At 42.5% G+C, this 15602-nt stretch overlaps 1 protein-coding gene across 2 annotated transcripts in view; it reads left to right on the top strand.

The window, feature by feature from the left end:
* The window catches only part of scgn (secretagogin, EF-hand calcium binding protein), an 86055-nt gene that overhangs the window by 56813 nt on the left and 13640 nt on the right, over nt 1–15602 (top strand). For both annotated transcript variants that reach the window (XM_059945800.1, XM_059945799.1), the window contains exons 7-9: nt 1961–2016; nt 6359–6404; nt 10187–10246. In XM_059945800.1, coding sequence (XP_059801783.1) covers nt 1961–2016; nt 6359–6404; nt 10187–10246 — 162 coding nt within the window. The remainder of the gene's footprint in view (nt 1–1960; nt 2017–6358; nt 6405–10186; nt 10247–15602) is intronic.

Below are 15602 nucleotides of genomic sequence, written 5' to 3'. Positions count from 1 at the left end.
TTGGAGACTGAGGCCGAGCTTCAGGCCGCAGGTCTCCTTTATACAGGTGCCTGTGGGAGGAGCCACAGGAGCAGTCAGCAGGGGCGTGTCCCGACAGGCACATAGTTCACCACATTCACCCCCCCTTCGTTTGAAAAAGTCCTCATGTAGCGAAGGTTCTTACAAGTCAAGCCGATCAGGCGGTCGAATCTGTCGCTGCGATCTACGTAGCACCGGCTGTGACCGCATAGGTGCCGGCAACATTGGCGATTGCACAGGGGACGGGGGTTGCGCATGTTCTTGCCCACTAGGCGCCGGTGATCCCTCATGCATGTGCGAGGCGCCTGGTATAAATGCGTACGAAACGCCCGGTATACAAGTGTCGTGAGGAGTCTGTGTAGGGCCTGGTGAGCACGGTGTCAACTCTGGTGCAGGGTTCACAGTCACCGGAGAGCCTTCAGGGTAGTGGTCTGCTGCACCTGCGGGTGCCAGGTCGCGGATGGAGACCGTGTCCTCCCGCCCATCAGGTAAGACCACGTAAGCATACTGGGGGTTCGCATGTAGAAGGTGAACCCTCTCCACCAGCGGGGAGTATTTATTGCTCCTCACATGTTTCCGGAGCAGCACTGGCCCCGGGGATGTCAGCCAAACTGGTAGGGTGGTCCCAGTGACAGACTTCCTGGGAAAAGAGAATAGGCGTTCGTGAGGGGTGGCATTGGTGGACGTACATAACAGAGAGCGGATAGAGTGCAGTGCCTCAGGGAGGACCTCCTGCCATCGAGAGACCGGCAACCCTTTTGACTTAAGGGCTAAAAGTGTGGCCTTCCACACTGTGGCATTCTCCCGCTCCACCTGGCCATTACCCCGGGGATTATAACTCGTGGTCCGACTGGTAGCAATGCCCCTAGCTAGCAAGTACTGGCGCAGCTCCTCACTCATAAAGGAGGACCCTCTATCACTGTGGATATAGCAGGGATACCCGAACAGAGTGAAGAGCTGGCGCAGGTCTTTTATGACGGACGAGGGTCTGTAGTGCTCGGAGAAACTCAGCGCACGATTCGCCAGGCCGCTGTTGCCGGGTAGCTAAACGATGTCTTGCGTAGACGGTGTTCACCGGCCGCAGGTACTGTCGTTTGAGGGTGTCCAGTGCCCCTTCGTAGGTCAGCAGGTCCCGGATAAAGGAGTAAACTTTGGAGGAGACCCTCGAGAGTAGGATTCTGTGCATAACGGCGGGTTCAGTCGCACGAAGCTCCGCCAAGTACGATTGGAAGCATGCAAGCCAGTGTTCAAAAGCGAGAGCTGCGTCAGGGTCTTGAGGGTCCAAATCCAACCGGTCCGGACGCAAAATGGGTTCCATGTTTTAAAACTTCCAGTCAATAAAATTGATGCACCATCAATAACTCACACTGAGACGTAGGCGAGATATCGGCTTTTATTGACTGGAAGAAGGAACCAGGAGTGAGTGTCTATCATACAAGGTCTTGGAGACTGAGGCCGAGCTTCAGGCCGCAGGTCTCCTTTATACAGGTGCCTGTGGGAGGAGCCACAGGAGCAGTCAGCAGGGGCGTGTCCCGACAGGCACATAGTTCACCACACCCTCCAATTTTACTCCTAAAGCTTGCAGAAATGATGAGCAGTATGGCTTTCCTCATGCAAAGCCCAGGGGCATTCAAGTTTTCTCAACAAACCACTTGAGATTGCTAACTCAACAGATTCTATTAGCCATGTATCCTCTAAAGTATTGCGGGAAATGAAAAAAAAATGTTAGTTTTCTTGTAATCTTTGCTAACTCCTCAGATTACTTGTTATTTAGTACTTTTTGAATCTGCAGATAACTAATTTATGTTTATGCAATGAAATTGATGCTCCTTTTTATCCACTTTATCAGGTAGTCAAATGATATCAATGTAAAAATATTCATTGTTTGCATATGGAAATATATCTTGCATTTTGACCACTCACTGTTCATGTTTAATTTCAGATGAAAATTTTTGATAAGAACAAAGATGGCCGACTGGACCTGAATGACTTGGCAAGGTTAGTTGAATCTATTCTCTGAATCACAAGCTGTTTGAATACATGTCTTGAACTTTAAATAGTTAAGGAAACTTTTTAAAAAATGTTTGCTAGTTCTAAATTCCAATGGAAAAGGTACAGACTTCTCAATTTGATATTAAGAAATCAGTCAATGAGAAGTCTCAGTCGGTAACCCACTGAAAGATGGCTATTTCTTTGGATCTAGTGTTAAACTGTGTTCAAAATGTGCACATCATTATATTCTCCCTGTCAAATTTCTTGACAAGTTCAATCACCTCAATTTAAATCACCCACAAACCTATGGACAACTGAATAGATCAGCTTATAGAGGTGCTGCCTCACAGCCTCAGTGACCTGAATTGAATCCCATTCCACTGTGCTCTCTATGTGGAGTTTGTATGTTCTTCCTGTGACTTCATAATCGTCCTCTTGATGTTCCCATTTTATTCCCACATCCCAAAACTGGTTATTTAACTGTCTATGTAAATTGCCCAGATGAGCCCTGTTGAACGATCTCAACCTTAAATGTCAGTTGTTTATTCACCTCCACAGATGCTTCCCGATTTGCTAAGTTCCTCCGGCATTTTGTGTGTATTGCTTAAGATTTCAAGCAACTGCAGAATTGCTTGTGTGGTGATGAGTAGTAGAATCCAGGTGAAATCTGGGAATGTGGGAGAGTGAAATAGTGAAGAATTAGTGTAAATGTAACGGTGTGACTTCATTTGGCTGATGTTTCCATGTATGTCCATAAGGAATAGACAGCACCAATCTGTTCAGCAATTGTATTATTCTTGAATTCAAAGCAGGTACCGTAACCTTTTATTGATCCCCTTCTGCCACAGTTTTACCTACATCCTTGATATACTGTATTAATATTCCTTTATCTCCTGGCCCTATGTACACTATGCATTCTGATTTGCAACACGTGAAATGTTTATGTTCACTACATGTTCCTGTAAGTATCATTTATGCAAATATAATTATTTCATCTTTACCTGAATTATTACTGTTATTACCTTCCACAGCATCGAAGGGTATGTGGTGAAAGCAGGGGAGCAGGGGAGGATGACTGGAAGAATTGGATCAGCCTATAAATGAATGGTGGAACAGACTCGATGGGCTGAATGGCCTACTTCTGCTCCTGTATATATAACCTGGGAAGTCTTATACTTCCAATCCCAGGTTATACATTCCAGATTGTTAATATATTTATTAATGTATACCAAAATATTCCTCCATCCACCATGACAATGACTTGCTCACAGTATTCCATTGTGACTAAACCTTCAAGAAACAATGCTGACTCTCTTTGATCAATTAATCACAGGTGAAGCATCTCCATATTGGAGACACACCAAGGAAGAGAAAGTGACACCGGAGTAAATATCACTGAGAAAGCCTAAAGATGTGTCTAGTTGGAAATACTGAATCAACCGATCTCAGCCAGGCTGACTGTAGACAGAATGCTTCTCACTCACTTACAAGGGAGAGGTTAAAAAAGGATGCTGGGTATTTCCAGCAGGTCAGGTCGGAAACACAAAATACTCTGCAGATGCTGGGTTCAAAGCAAGGTGCACAACACGCTGGAGGAACTCAATAGGTTTGGCAGCTTCAGTGGAAACGAACAGTCAGCATTTTGTAGGAACTATGGGGAAAAAGAGACATAAAAGCCTGCAGATGCTGGAATCTGGAGTAATAGACAAACTGCTGGAAACAAACAAACCCTCCCCTCCCGGTCCTATCCCACCCACTGGATACCTCCCTCCATCTGAACTTAATTCTTCAGTAGTGGTTACTTGCCTGATTCCAAGACTTCGTTTTCTTGTTTATCACCTCCAGCTGCTTTCTCCACCTTCAGTGTCCCTCTCTTGGATCCATCTGTCCATCATCTCTTACCCCTCCTGTCTACCCATCTCACTCTTCCCTTCCTATTAATAATGGCCACCCTCCCTCCCTACTGTCCTGATGCAGATTCTCAACCAGAAATGTCAATGATTCCCCCCTCCCTACAAATGCTATTCAACCCACTGAACACATCTACCAGTTTGCTTTTTGGTCAATAATGAAAGGATTGAACATTTCTTACATTTTTACAGTGCCATGCATTCTAGCCTAGCTTTGTAATATCAGCAAACTATATCTACTTCATTATTATGGATTGTAAGTGCTGAGATATCAGCTGAAATCCCAAGTCACTCTACTAGTAATAGCCTGCCAGCCTGCTGATAGCCTGTCTCATTCCAGCTCACTGTTTTCTGTCCTTTAATTTATCCATGCTAATATGAACACCTTTTCTATGTTACAGCTCTCATGGGGCATCTTATCAAATGCCATTTAAATATCTGGATCCTTATATACCCTGCTTTGAATCTTCACAAGGCTCTAATTGATTTCTTCATTCTCATTTTTTTTCACAAGAACACATTGCCTGTGCCGAAACATGATTGTTAAAGTTCTTTGCTACTATTTCATTACTGACAAACTTTGCCGTTTCTGTGATATCATGTCGGTCTAATCATCCTGAAGATCTTGCTGTTCCTTTTCTTGAACACCTGTATTACATTTGCTGTCTTCCAGCCCAAAATCTAGAAATTCTGTAAGATCACTGTCAACACATCAAGTTCAATTGAGATTTTAGAACCTAAGATGAAGGCCTTCAAGCACAGAGAATATTATTCCCTTTAGATTAATTGGTTTCTCTAGTAGATTTCAGCCATTTAATAGTTAGGTACATTGGACCTTAATATTTCTCTTATAATATTTGTAAAATCTATGAAGATAAATATAAAATATTTATTCACTGGTTCAGCTGTTTCCTTATTCCCAGTATAATTTCTCCAGTCTCAACATCAAAGGGAATCAGAATCATGTTTAATTTCACTGGTGTATATCATGAATTTTTTTAGCACCAGCAGTACCAAGCGACACATGATAATATAGAGAAAAAAAGATAGTAAAAGATAATAAAAAATAAATAAGTAGATCAGTAAATCTTACAGTAGGTATATATGTGCATATTAAATAGTTAAATTAAAACAAATAATATAAAAACAAAAAAGAGGTAGTGTTCATGGATTCAATATCCATTTAGGAATCAGACAACAGAGGGGAAAAAGCTGTTCCTGAATTGCTGATCGTGTCAGGCTTCTGTACCTCCTTCCTGACGGTAACAATGAAAAGAGGACATGTTGACATGTCCTAGATGATAACTTTCTGCAGCTTCTTTCAGTCCTGTGCACGTAACACCCCCCCCCACTCCGCCCCATATCAGACAGTGATGCAGCCTGTCAGAATTCTCTCCACCGTATGTCTATAGAAATTTTTGAGTGCTTTAGGTGACAAACCAAACCTCCTCAAACTCCTAATGAAATATAGCCGCTGTCTTGCCTTTTTCATAGCTGCATCAATATGTTGGGACTAGCTTAGATCCTCAGAGATCTTTAAGACCCAAGAACTTGAAATTGCTTACTCTCTCCACCTCTGTTTCCTCTATAAAGATTATTTCATGCTCCCTCATCTTGCCCTTCATGAAGTCCACAATCAGCTTTTTGGTCCTACTGATGATGAGTGCAAAGTTGTTGCTGTGACACCATTCAAGTAGCTGGTACATCTTGTTCCTGTATGCCCTTTCATCTCCATCTGAGATTCTGACAACAATGAGATGGCATTTGAGCTGTACTTAGCCACACAGTCATGGGGATAGAGAGAGTAGAGCAGGTTCACATAGTTGCTTTCAGTTTTCTTTTCCTTTGTACATGTTTCTGGAAACACATACAAAGTTGGTTTTATATTTCACTATAGTTCTTGTACAGTTTTCTCTCTCTCTCTCTCTCTCTCTCTCGCTATCAAATCTTCATTGGTTTGTTAAAATCTTCCTCTCCTCAGGCTTCCTTGTCTGTGTTGACCACTTTTCTCTTTGGGTTTTCACCTCTTGGTGGAATGTACAGAGCAATAGGGAGCTTTTTCTCCAGTTTCCCTACATCCCCATCAACCCCAGAAAGTTGCTCCATGCAAAGAAACCTGACAAATGGTTGTTTCTAGTGACTCAGGTGTGATAGAGGAAGAGGATTCCCGATGGGGCATTTCCCACTGAGTCACTTACCATTGCATTGATTTCTTTAAGGCAATGAAACAGAGAATATTCGAGAGAAAGCTCTTGCTAAATGGTTGTCACAATGTTGTGCAGTGACAGTGGATGATCAGGATTTGTCATGTTGCTACTCGGGACTCTTCCCATGTCCCCCAGTAAACCTCAAGTCTGTAGGCTGGACAATTATTGCTAAATATTCTTTTCAGACTACTCTAGAATCTGTATTGACCATGAAGTTCTTTTCTTTTGAAGGATCCTATCACTGGACGAAAATTTCCTTTTACGGTTCAAAATGGATGTAAGTTCAACTTTTGAAACATATTTCAGAAAAAAAGCATGTAAACTTTTTTGTAACCTATTGGTGCACTGATTACAAGGAGTGGGATCACTCTAGAGTTTCATTGCCTGAGAGGAGATAGTTGAGGCACTAAATTGTGTATACCAGTATGGCAGCATCACGTGGACTTAGTGTCATTGGATGTGACACTGGTATGTTCCTTTGTCTGACAATAATCCCTGCACGCCTGTTCCTAGTTTGGGAGTTTCGAGTCTGATGAACCAGAAAACTAGCAAGAGTGATCAGTCTTAAGGATAAATTAATACAGACATGAACAATCCAATGAGACAGAACAAGTTTGATTTTGCATTGATCAAAAAGCTACACCAAGAGTGAAGCGGGTATGAACTACTCATAATCCCAACTTTCTACTAAAACAATGGGAAAGGTACTTGCTGCAGAGGCATTGCAGCTAAAGTGACCAACTCCAAATGTAGCAACTGTCGAAGTGACAGGTACATTTTGACACTGATCTCTCAACAAAACTACCTATTCAGATCGTAAGCAAGGGATTTAAGCTTTCCTTCTTCAGAAGAAGGTTTATTGTTAAACAGGATATATAGGAAAATTGCTGAGACAATTAACCTAATCTATCAAAGAAAGGTACTACCGTACCATTGAACCTTCTTGAATATCTTGTCAGATAACAGGAGTTTATTTTTGACTGACATCACAGAAAGAATATGCAGCCCTTGCAGAGAGGGATAGGTTGGATTTGCATGGCCAGCTTCCTTACCACAGAGGTGATTGAGGTTCAACTCCAGTAGCCGGTTAATGCCAGTTGATTTGAAGACACAAACTCTTGCTTCCTGGTGATGAATCCAAATTGGTTGATGCACTTTGGTGGGGAAGAGTTAACTGATAGAGGGGGAGGGGTGATAGGAGCTAATGTCAGTGGTTAAAACAGATCCCCATCTACACTATAGCTTTTCCATAGGTATAGAGGCTGACCAGATAGATATATAAAATATTACAATAGGATCTGCTCTTGCAGACAATTTTGTCCATAAATCAGAAAATACACAAAATCATTCAATGTGATAACCACACCTCCGCAATGAAGGGCATCATAAATATGCAAGGCTGAATCGGACAGAGAGAGAGAGAGAGAGAGAGAGAGAGGGAACTTGCTCTGCCACTTGTAGGATTAAGTGTATGTACAAACATCAGACTTTTGAATTATACATGGGATTTTGTTCATATAAACGGGTGTCCATAAGTTTGTAATCCAGACTGGATTGCACAACATGGAAAGCAAGCACACTTTCCTTACAGGTCATCAGGTAAACTGGTTTCATGCACAAAACTTCTTTAAAATTATACATTGCTAACAAGGCTGCCATTTATTCCTTGTCTTGATCACCCTGATAATTTTGACAGAACTATTGTACATGTTTTTTAAGTGCATGCAAAGGACATTTTTTAGTCTACGCAAAGGATGGTTATTTAGTAACCACACTAGTGTAGGACTGGAGTCATTTATAAGCCATACTGTTGAAAGCCAGCAAGCTTATGCATTAATATCTTATGAACATCTGATAGACCGATGACACTTCACATGTTTACAAGTAATATTCCTAAATTTGAAGTTGTCTTATCTTGGCCTCTGGAGCTCAGTCACAAAATCAAGCAAGTGATAGATATCCCAGGTTATATAGAGTACACAGAGTGAGGAATGGGTGATTAATGTACCAGGTTTTCTTAGTTTTAGAAAAGATGTGGGGGGGGGGAAGTTGCACTACTATTTAGGGGCAATATCACAGCTGCACTCCGGGGAGAGATAACGGAGGCCTCAGACACTGAGTCTATTTGGGTTGAACTCAGGAACAGGGGAGATGCAAACACACATACGATTGTACTGCCCGGTATGGTGGTAGAGGCACATACATTGGAGGCTTTTAAGAGACGTTTGGACAGGCACATGGATGTGAGGAAGATGGAGGGATATGGACACTGTGTAGGTAGGAGGGATTAGTGTTTGGGTGTTTTTGATTTACTTTGAATTGAATTGAATTGACTTAATTACTTACATCCTTCATATACATGAGGAGTAAATATCTTTACGTTACATCTCCGTCTAAGTTTGCAATGTGCAATTTATAGTAATTTATAATAAATAGTATGTACAACAGGATAGTTAATATAACATAGAAATACAGTTGCATCAGCATGAGTTAAGTAGTCTGATGGCCTAGTGGAAGAAGTTGTCCCAGAGGCTGTTGGTCCTGGCTTTTATGCTGCAGTACTGTTTCCCGGATGATAGCAGCTGGAGCAGTTTGTGGTTGGGGTGACCTGGGTCCCCAATGATCCTTCGGGCCCTTTTTTCACAACGGTCTTTCTAAGTGCCCTGAATAGTAGGAAGTTCACATCTGCAGATGCTCTGGGCTATCTGCACCACTCTCTGCAGAGTCCCATACCAGAAGAAAGCACAGTTCCCATACCAGGCAGTAATGAAGCCAGTCAGGATGCTCTGAATTGTGCCCCTATAGAAAATTCTTAGGATTTGGGGATCCAAACTTATTCAACTGTCTGAGGTGAAAGATTTTCACCACACAGCCAGTATGTACAGACCACGTGAGATCCTTGGTGATGTTTATGCCGAGGAACTTAAAGCTGTTAACCCTCTCAACCCCAGATCCATTGATTTCAATGGGGTTAGCCTGTCTCCATTCCTCCTGTAGTCCACAACCAGCTCCTTTGTTTTTGCAACACTGAGGGAGAGGTTGTTTTCTTGACACCACTGTGTCAGGGTGCTGACTTCTTCTCTGTAGGCTGCCTCATTATTATATGAGATAAGGCCAATCGATGTAGTATTGTCAACAAATTTAATCTGCAGATTGCAGCTGTAGGTAGCAATACAATCATGGGTATACAGAGAGCAAAGCTTTGAGGCTGGTACAGTACAACATTGTGGGCCAAATGGCCTGTTTCTGTGCTGTACTGTTCTGTTCTATGTTCTATTTCTATATAGATCCCATCCGTGATTATTTACAAACATTCTTCAGCTCCTATTAGTCTGTCTACATTAATTCAAAATTAATGCCAATTTTATTTATAATGTGTTGGAAAAGCTATTGCAAAATGTGGGTTCTTCAGTGGAAGTCTTTCTCTTTATTGGCTTTTCTCCCTCGTGGGGTCTACTAGTGCCCACTCAAAGAACATTCAGACATCTTTCACCCAAACATTTCCCATTATTTCCCTTGATTGATTATTAAAGTCAAGAATATCCTTTGAGCTATTTCTACTCCACCACCAAAGTTTCACTGGTGCGGGAGAAGCAGTGTGATACGTCCATGAACTCTATTCTGTATCTGGGAAAGCTTGGTATTGGCATTACACCTTTGTCCAGTGTACCATCCCATAATGAAAGGGGCAAAGCTCATTCAAATGTTCTTTTAAACTTTCATATTTATACTTTACATGTTTTGTCTCTACATCTTTCCTTTTTATCATTCTACATTATGATCTTCCCAAATAAATTATTCCATATAATTTGATTCAATGCCAGTTCTTCTTTTGTCACAGCTTGTCCTGTTGTTACATTGGATAGGATCATTGCACTTAAAAATTCTTTTTGCTGAGAGTTGTTCAAAGTGAAACTTGGTAGCTTTACAGCTATTATATATCCACTTAATTTTCAAAAGTATATTTTGTAGTGTTTTGTTTTGACCAATGAAGTTGTGCTATCACTTTTCAAAGAAACAGCTACTGTTTGTCATTAATTTTCTGCCTGTTTTGTGTAGGCTTGTAGTCTGGAGGAAAGAAGAAGAGATTTTGAGAAGATTTTCTCTCATTATGATGTGGTGGGTCTTTTTCTTGATCTTGAAGTATTTCACTCAACAATCTCATTCAGACACTGGGATTGTGAGCAAGCAGTTTACAACGGCAACAAATGTGCTTGTCACACCAAAATGGTAGTCAAGAACAAGTGCACATTTGGTTGAAATGCCACACGACAGAGTTCACTAGCACATCTCTGAATGTCAGGTGTATAGTGACACTTAGGTGCCTTAACTCCATATTCCTTGACAGTGAAAAATCTACGGTACTCTGTATAGAATGTACTCAGCAAGTGAACCTATGTACATCTCTTGAGTAAATATTTCCAAAGGTTCATTTCCCTCTGACTCAAGAAATTTAGTATTGGTTTATTATTGTCAACATGTCAATGAAAAACTTTGTTTTCCATGCCATCCAGACAGATCATTATATACATAATTAATCAAGATAGTACAAAGGGAAAAACAAGAACAGAATCCTGAATACAGTGTTACAGTCACAGAGTAAGTACTGTGCAGGTAGACAAATAAACTATGAAGGCTATGACAAGGTATGTAGATTAATCATACATGAGAAAGGTTCAATAGTCTTATAAAGGTAGGATAGAGGCTGTTCCTGAGTTAGTTGGTGAGTGTTTTCAAGTTTTTTTTATCTTCTGCCCAATGGAAGGTGGAGAGGAGGGGAGGAGAATGACCGGAGTGAGTAGGGTCCTTGATTATGTTGGCTGTTTTCCTAATGCAATGGGAAGTGTAGACTGAATCCATGAAGGGGAGGCTAGTTTTCTTCTGATCTCAACCCTGCGTAGTCCAGCCTGTTAAGAATGAATATTCTAATGAGACCATCTATCATAATACTAAACAGAAAGGAAGTATAGACACAGCCTATTTAATCTTCTGCCAGGATAAGGACAATTGTTCAGACTTCTGTGTCACCCTGCCAGAAGCCCACCAGCTCAGTGTGCCACCTGTAACATGGTTTACATACACTGTACGCTGAGTGTGTACGAGTGTGTGCACACCAGGATGTTGTTAGTTGATCGAGCATACCGTCCAGTAACCAGTCCCGGCTCAACTGCTCACAGCATAGAATCGATTGGCACATTGGGATATTTATGAGCACATCAAATCTGAACAGTGAAGGGATGGCATCCTATTCAGTTCTGATGAAACTCAGAGTTTACACACAACACCTGCAAAGCAACTTGTGTGCAAGTTAGGGGTATTATGCATCACATTAATGAAGCCATGAGCTTACTGAAAGAATGATGTGCAAATTTCTTTCTCCAAATGGCGTAATAGTGATCTTCCTTATGGGATAGAATGGCAAATTGTAAGATATTCCAAAAATCTTCATGACCAGCACTGCATGCCATCGAAACCTTGGCAGCCATTTGGAACTGTAGTCCTCTTAGTGCCTTGTAGACAGGTTGCAGTGAGAATGTCGTTGAAGTGCAGAGAAGCTGATAATAGAGTATCAAAGCTAGGCTTAATATCACTGAAAACTGACATAAAATTTGTTGTTTTGCATTAGCAGAACAGAGCAAAGACATAAAAGCACCAGTAAATTGCAGAATGAATAAATAGTGGAAAAAGAGCAAATAATGAGATAATGTGCATGGGTTCTGAAATCTGATGGCAGAGGGAAAAAGTAGTTGTTCCTGAACCACTGAATGTGGGTCTTCGGGCTCCTGCACCTTCTCAATAGTAGTGACAAGAAGAGATCATGTCCTGGATGGTGAGGGTCTTTAGCAGCGGAAGCACCTGTGTTGAGAGATTGTGAAGGAGATGCTTTTACCAGTCTGTACTGACTGGGGTCTTCAAGTGAGGAAATCAAAGATGCAATTACACAAGGAGGTACTGATGCAAAGGTCTTGAAACTTGTTGATTAGTTCTGAGGGGATGATAGTAATGAATGCTGAGCTGTGGTCAATGGAGAGCATCCTGATGTGTGCATCTTCACTGCCAGATGTTCCAGGGTTGAGTGATGAGCCAATGAAATGGCATCTGCTGTGGACCTGTTGTAATGGTAGTCAAACTGGAGCAGATCTAAGTCACTTCTCAGGCAGGAGTTGATATACTTCATCACCAACCTCTCAAAGTCTTTCATCACACTGGATATAAGTGTTACTGGACAATAGTCATTAAGACAGGTTACCATGCTTCCTATTTCCCTGTGTCCATGTGACCTATTCTCTCAGACACATATTCATTAATTTTCCTTTGTTCCTTTGCCACTTGCCCACACTACGGGATAATTTAGACTAATCAGCTATCCTGGAAGCACATCTACCCCAGAGGAAACTGGAGAGCAAGCAAAAATAAATAAAGTGCACACAGACAGCAGCCAAGATCAGGATCAAACTGTACTTCTGAACCACAATGTCAGCAGTTAACATTAAGGGAGTGCAGTATCTTCACTGATGAACTCCAGAATGGCAGTTGATGCCATGCTGCATATCAACATTGTGCACGCATTAACAGTCTTGCTAACGTGGTATTGTGGCATAATGTGTTCAGTGGTTGGGAAGATGTTGGAGTCCATTATTAAGGATGAGGTTTCAAGGCATTTGGAGGCACATGATAAAATAGAATGAAGTCAATATGTTTTCCTTAAGGGGAAATCTTGCCTGACAAATCTGTTGAAATTCTTTGAGGAAATAATAAATATGCACAAAGGGGAATCAATGGATGTTGTATACTTGGAATTTCAGAAGGCGATTGTCAAGGTACCCTACATGAGACTGTTTAATATGATAAGAGCCCATGGTATTGAATTGAATTGAATTGAATTGACTTTATTTCTTACATCCTTCACATACGTGAGTAACAATCTTTACATTACGTCTCTGTCTAAATGTGCAATCATGGTAATTTATAATAATTTATAATAAATAGAATAGTCAATGTAATATAGAAATACACTCAAATTAGTGTGAGTTCAGTGCCCTCAGTGCCTTACTGTTCACTGTGTAAGATCTACCCAGCTACTCCTCAGTGCCCTACTGTTCACTGTGTAAGATCTATCCTGTTACTCCTCAGTGCCCTACTGTTCACTGTGTAAGATCTACCCTGGTACTCCTCAGTGCCCTACTGTTCACTGTGTAAGATCTACCCTGGTACTCCTCAGTGCCCTACTGTTCACTGTGTAAGATCTACCCAGCTACTCCTCAGTGCCCTACTGTTCACTGTGTAAGATCTACCCTGGTACTCCTCAGTGCCCTACTGTTCACTGTGTAAGATCTACCCAGCTACTCCTCAGTGCCCTACTGTTCACTGTGTAAGATCTACCCAGCTACTCCTTAGTGCCCTACTGTTCACTGTGTAAGATCTATCCTGTTACTCCTCAGTGCCCTACTGTTCACTGTGTAAGATCTACCCAGCTACTCCTCAGTGCCCTACTGTTCACTGTGTAAGATCTACCCAGCTACTCCTCAGTGCCCTACTGTTCACTGTGTAAGATCTATCCTGTTACTCCTCAGTGCCCTACTGTTCACTGTGTAAGATCTACCCAGCTACTCCTCAGTGCCCTACTGTTCACTGTGTAAGATCTACCCTGGTACTCCTCAGTGCCCTACTGTTCACTGTGTAAGATCTACCCAGCTACTCCTCAGTGCCCTACTGTTCACTGTGTAAGATCTACCCTGGTACTCCTCAGTGCCCTACTGTTCACTGTGTAAGATCTACCCTGGTACTCCTCAGTGCCCTACTGTTCACTGTGTAAGATCTACCCAGCTACTCCTCAGTGCCCTACTGTTCACTGTGTAAGATCTACCCAGGTACTCCTCAGTGCCCTACTGTTCACTGTGTAAGATCTACCCAGGTACTCCTCAGTGCCCTACTGTTCACTGTGTAAGATCTACCCTGGTACTCCTCAGTGCCCTACTGTTCACTGTGTAAGATCTATCCTGTTACTCCTCAGTGCCCTACTGTTCACTGTGTAAGATCTACCCAGCTACTCCTCAGTGCCCTACTGTTCACTGTGTAAGATCTACCCAGGTACTCCTCAGTGCCCTACTGTTCACTGTGTAAGATCTACCCAGGTACTCCTCAGTGCCCTACTGTTCACTGTGTAAGATCTACCCTGGTACTCCTCAGTGCCCTACTGTTCACTGTGTAAGATCTACCCAGGTACTCCTCAGTGCCCTACTGTTCACTGTGTAAGATCTATCCTGTTACTCCTCAGTGCCCTACTGTTCACTGTGTAAGATCTACCCAGCTACTCCTCAGTGCCCTACTGTTCACTGTGTAAGATCTACCCAGGTACTCCTCAGTGCCCTACTGTTCACTGTGTAAGATCTACCCAGGTACTCCTCAGTGCCCTACTGTTCACTGTGTAAGATCTACCCTGGTACTCCTCAGTGCCCTACTGTTCACTGTGTAAGATCTATCCTGTTACTCCTCAGTGCCCTACTGTTCACTGTGTAAGATCTACCCAGCTACTCCTCAGTGCCCTACTGTTCACTGTGTAAGATCTACCCAGGTACTCCTCAGTGCCCTACTGTTCACTGTGTAAGATCTACCCAGGTACTCCTCAGTGCCCTACTGTTCACTGTGTAAGATCTACCCAGCTACTCCTCAGTGCCCTACTGTTCACTGTGTAAGATCTACCCAGCTACTCCTCAGTGCCCTACTGTTCACTGTGTAAGATCTACCCAGCTACTCCTCAGTGCCCTACTGTTCACTGTGTAAGATCTACCCAGCTACTCCTCAGTGCCCTACTGTTCACTGTGTAAGATCTACCCAGGTACTCCTCAGTGCCCTACTGTTCACTGTGTAAGATCTACCCAGGTACTCCTCAGTGCCCTACTGTTCACTGTGTAAGATCTACCCTGGTACTCCTCAGTGCCCTACTGTTCACTGTGTAAGATCTACCCAGCTACTCCTCAGTGCCCTACTGTTCACTGTGTAAGATCTACCCAGCTACTCCTCAGTGCCCTACTGTTCACTGTGTAAGATCTATCCTGTTACTCCTCAGTGCCCTACTGTTCACTGTGTAAGATCTATCCTGTTACTCCTCAGTGCCCTACTGTTCACTGTGTAAGATCTATCCTGTTACTCCTCAGTGCCCTACTGTTCACTGTGTAAGATCTATCCTGTTACTCCTCAGTGCCCTACTGTTCACTGTGTAAGATCTACCCAGGTACTCCTCAGTGCCCTACTGTTCACTGTGTAAGATCTACCCTGGTACTCCTCAGTGCCCTACTGTTCACTGTGTAAGATCTACCCAGGTACTCCTCAGTGCCCTACTGTTCACTGTGTAAGATCTACCCTGGTACTCCTCAGTGCCCTACTGTTCACTGTGTAAGATCTATCCTGTTACTCCTCAGTGCCCTACTGTTCACTGTGTAAGATCTATCCTGTTACTCCTCAGTGCCCTACT

The sequence above is a fragment of the Hypanus sabinus genome, chromosome 20 (genome assembly GCF_030144855.1).
Source record: "Hypanus sabinus isolate sHypSab1 chromosome 20, sHypSab1.hap1, whole genome shotgun sequence".
Classification (NCBI taxonomy): Eukaryota; Metazoa; Chordata; class Chondrichthyes; order Myliobatiformes; family Dasyatidae; genus Hypanus; species Hypanus sabinus.
This window is presented reverse-complemented; position numbering and strand designations above follow the sequence as displayed.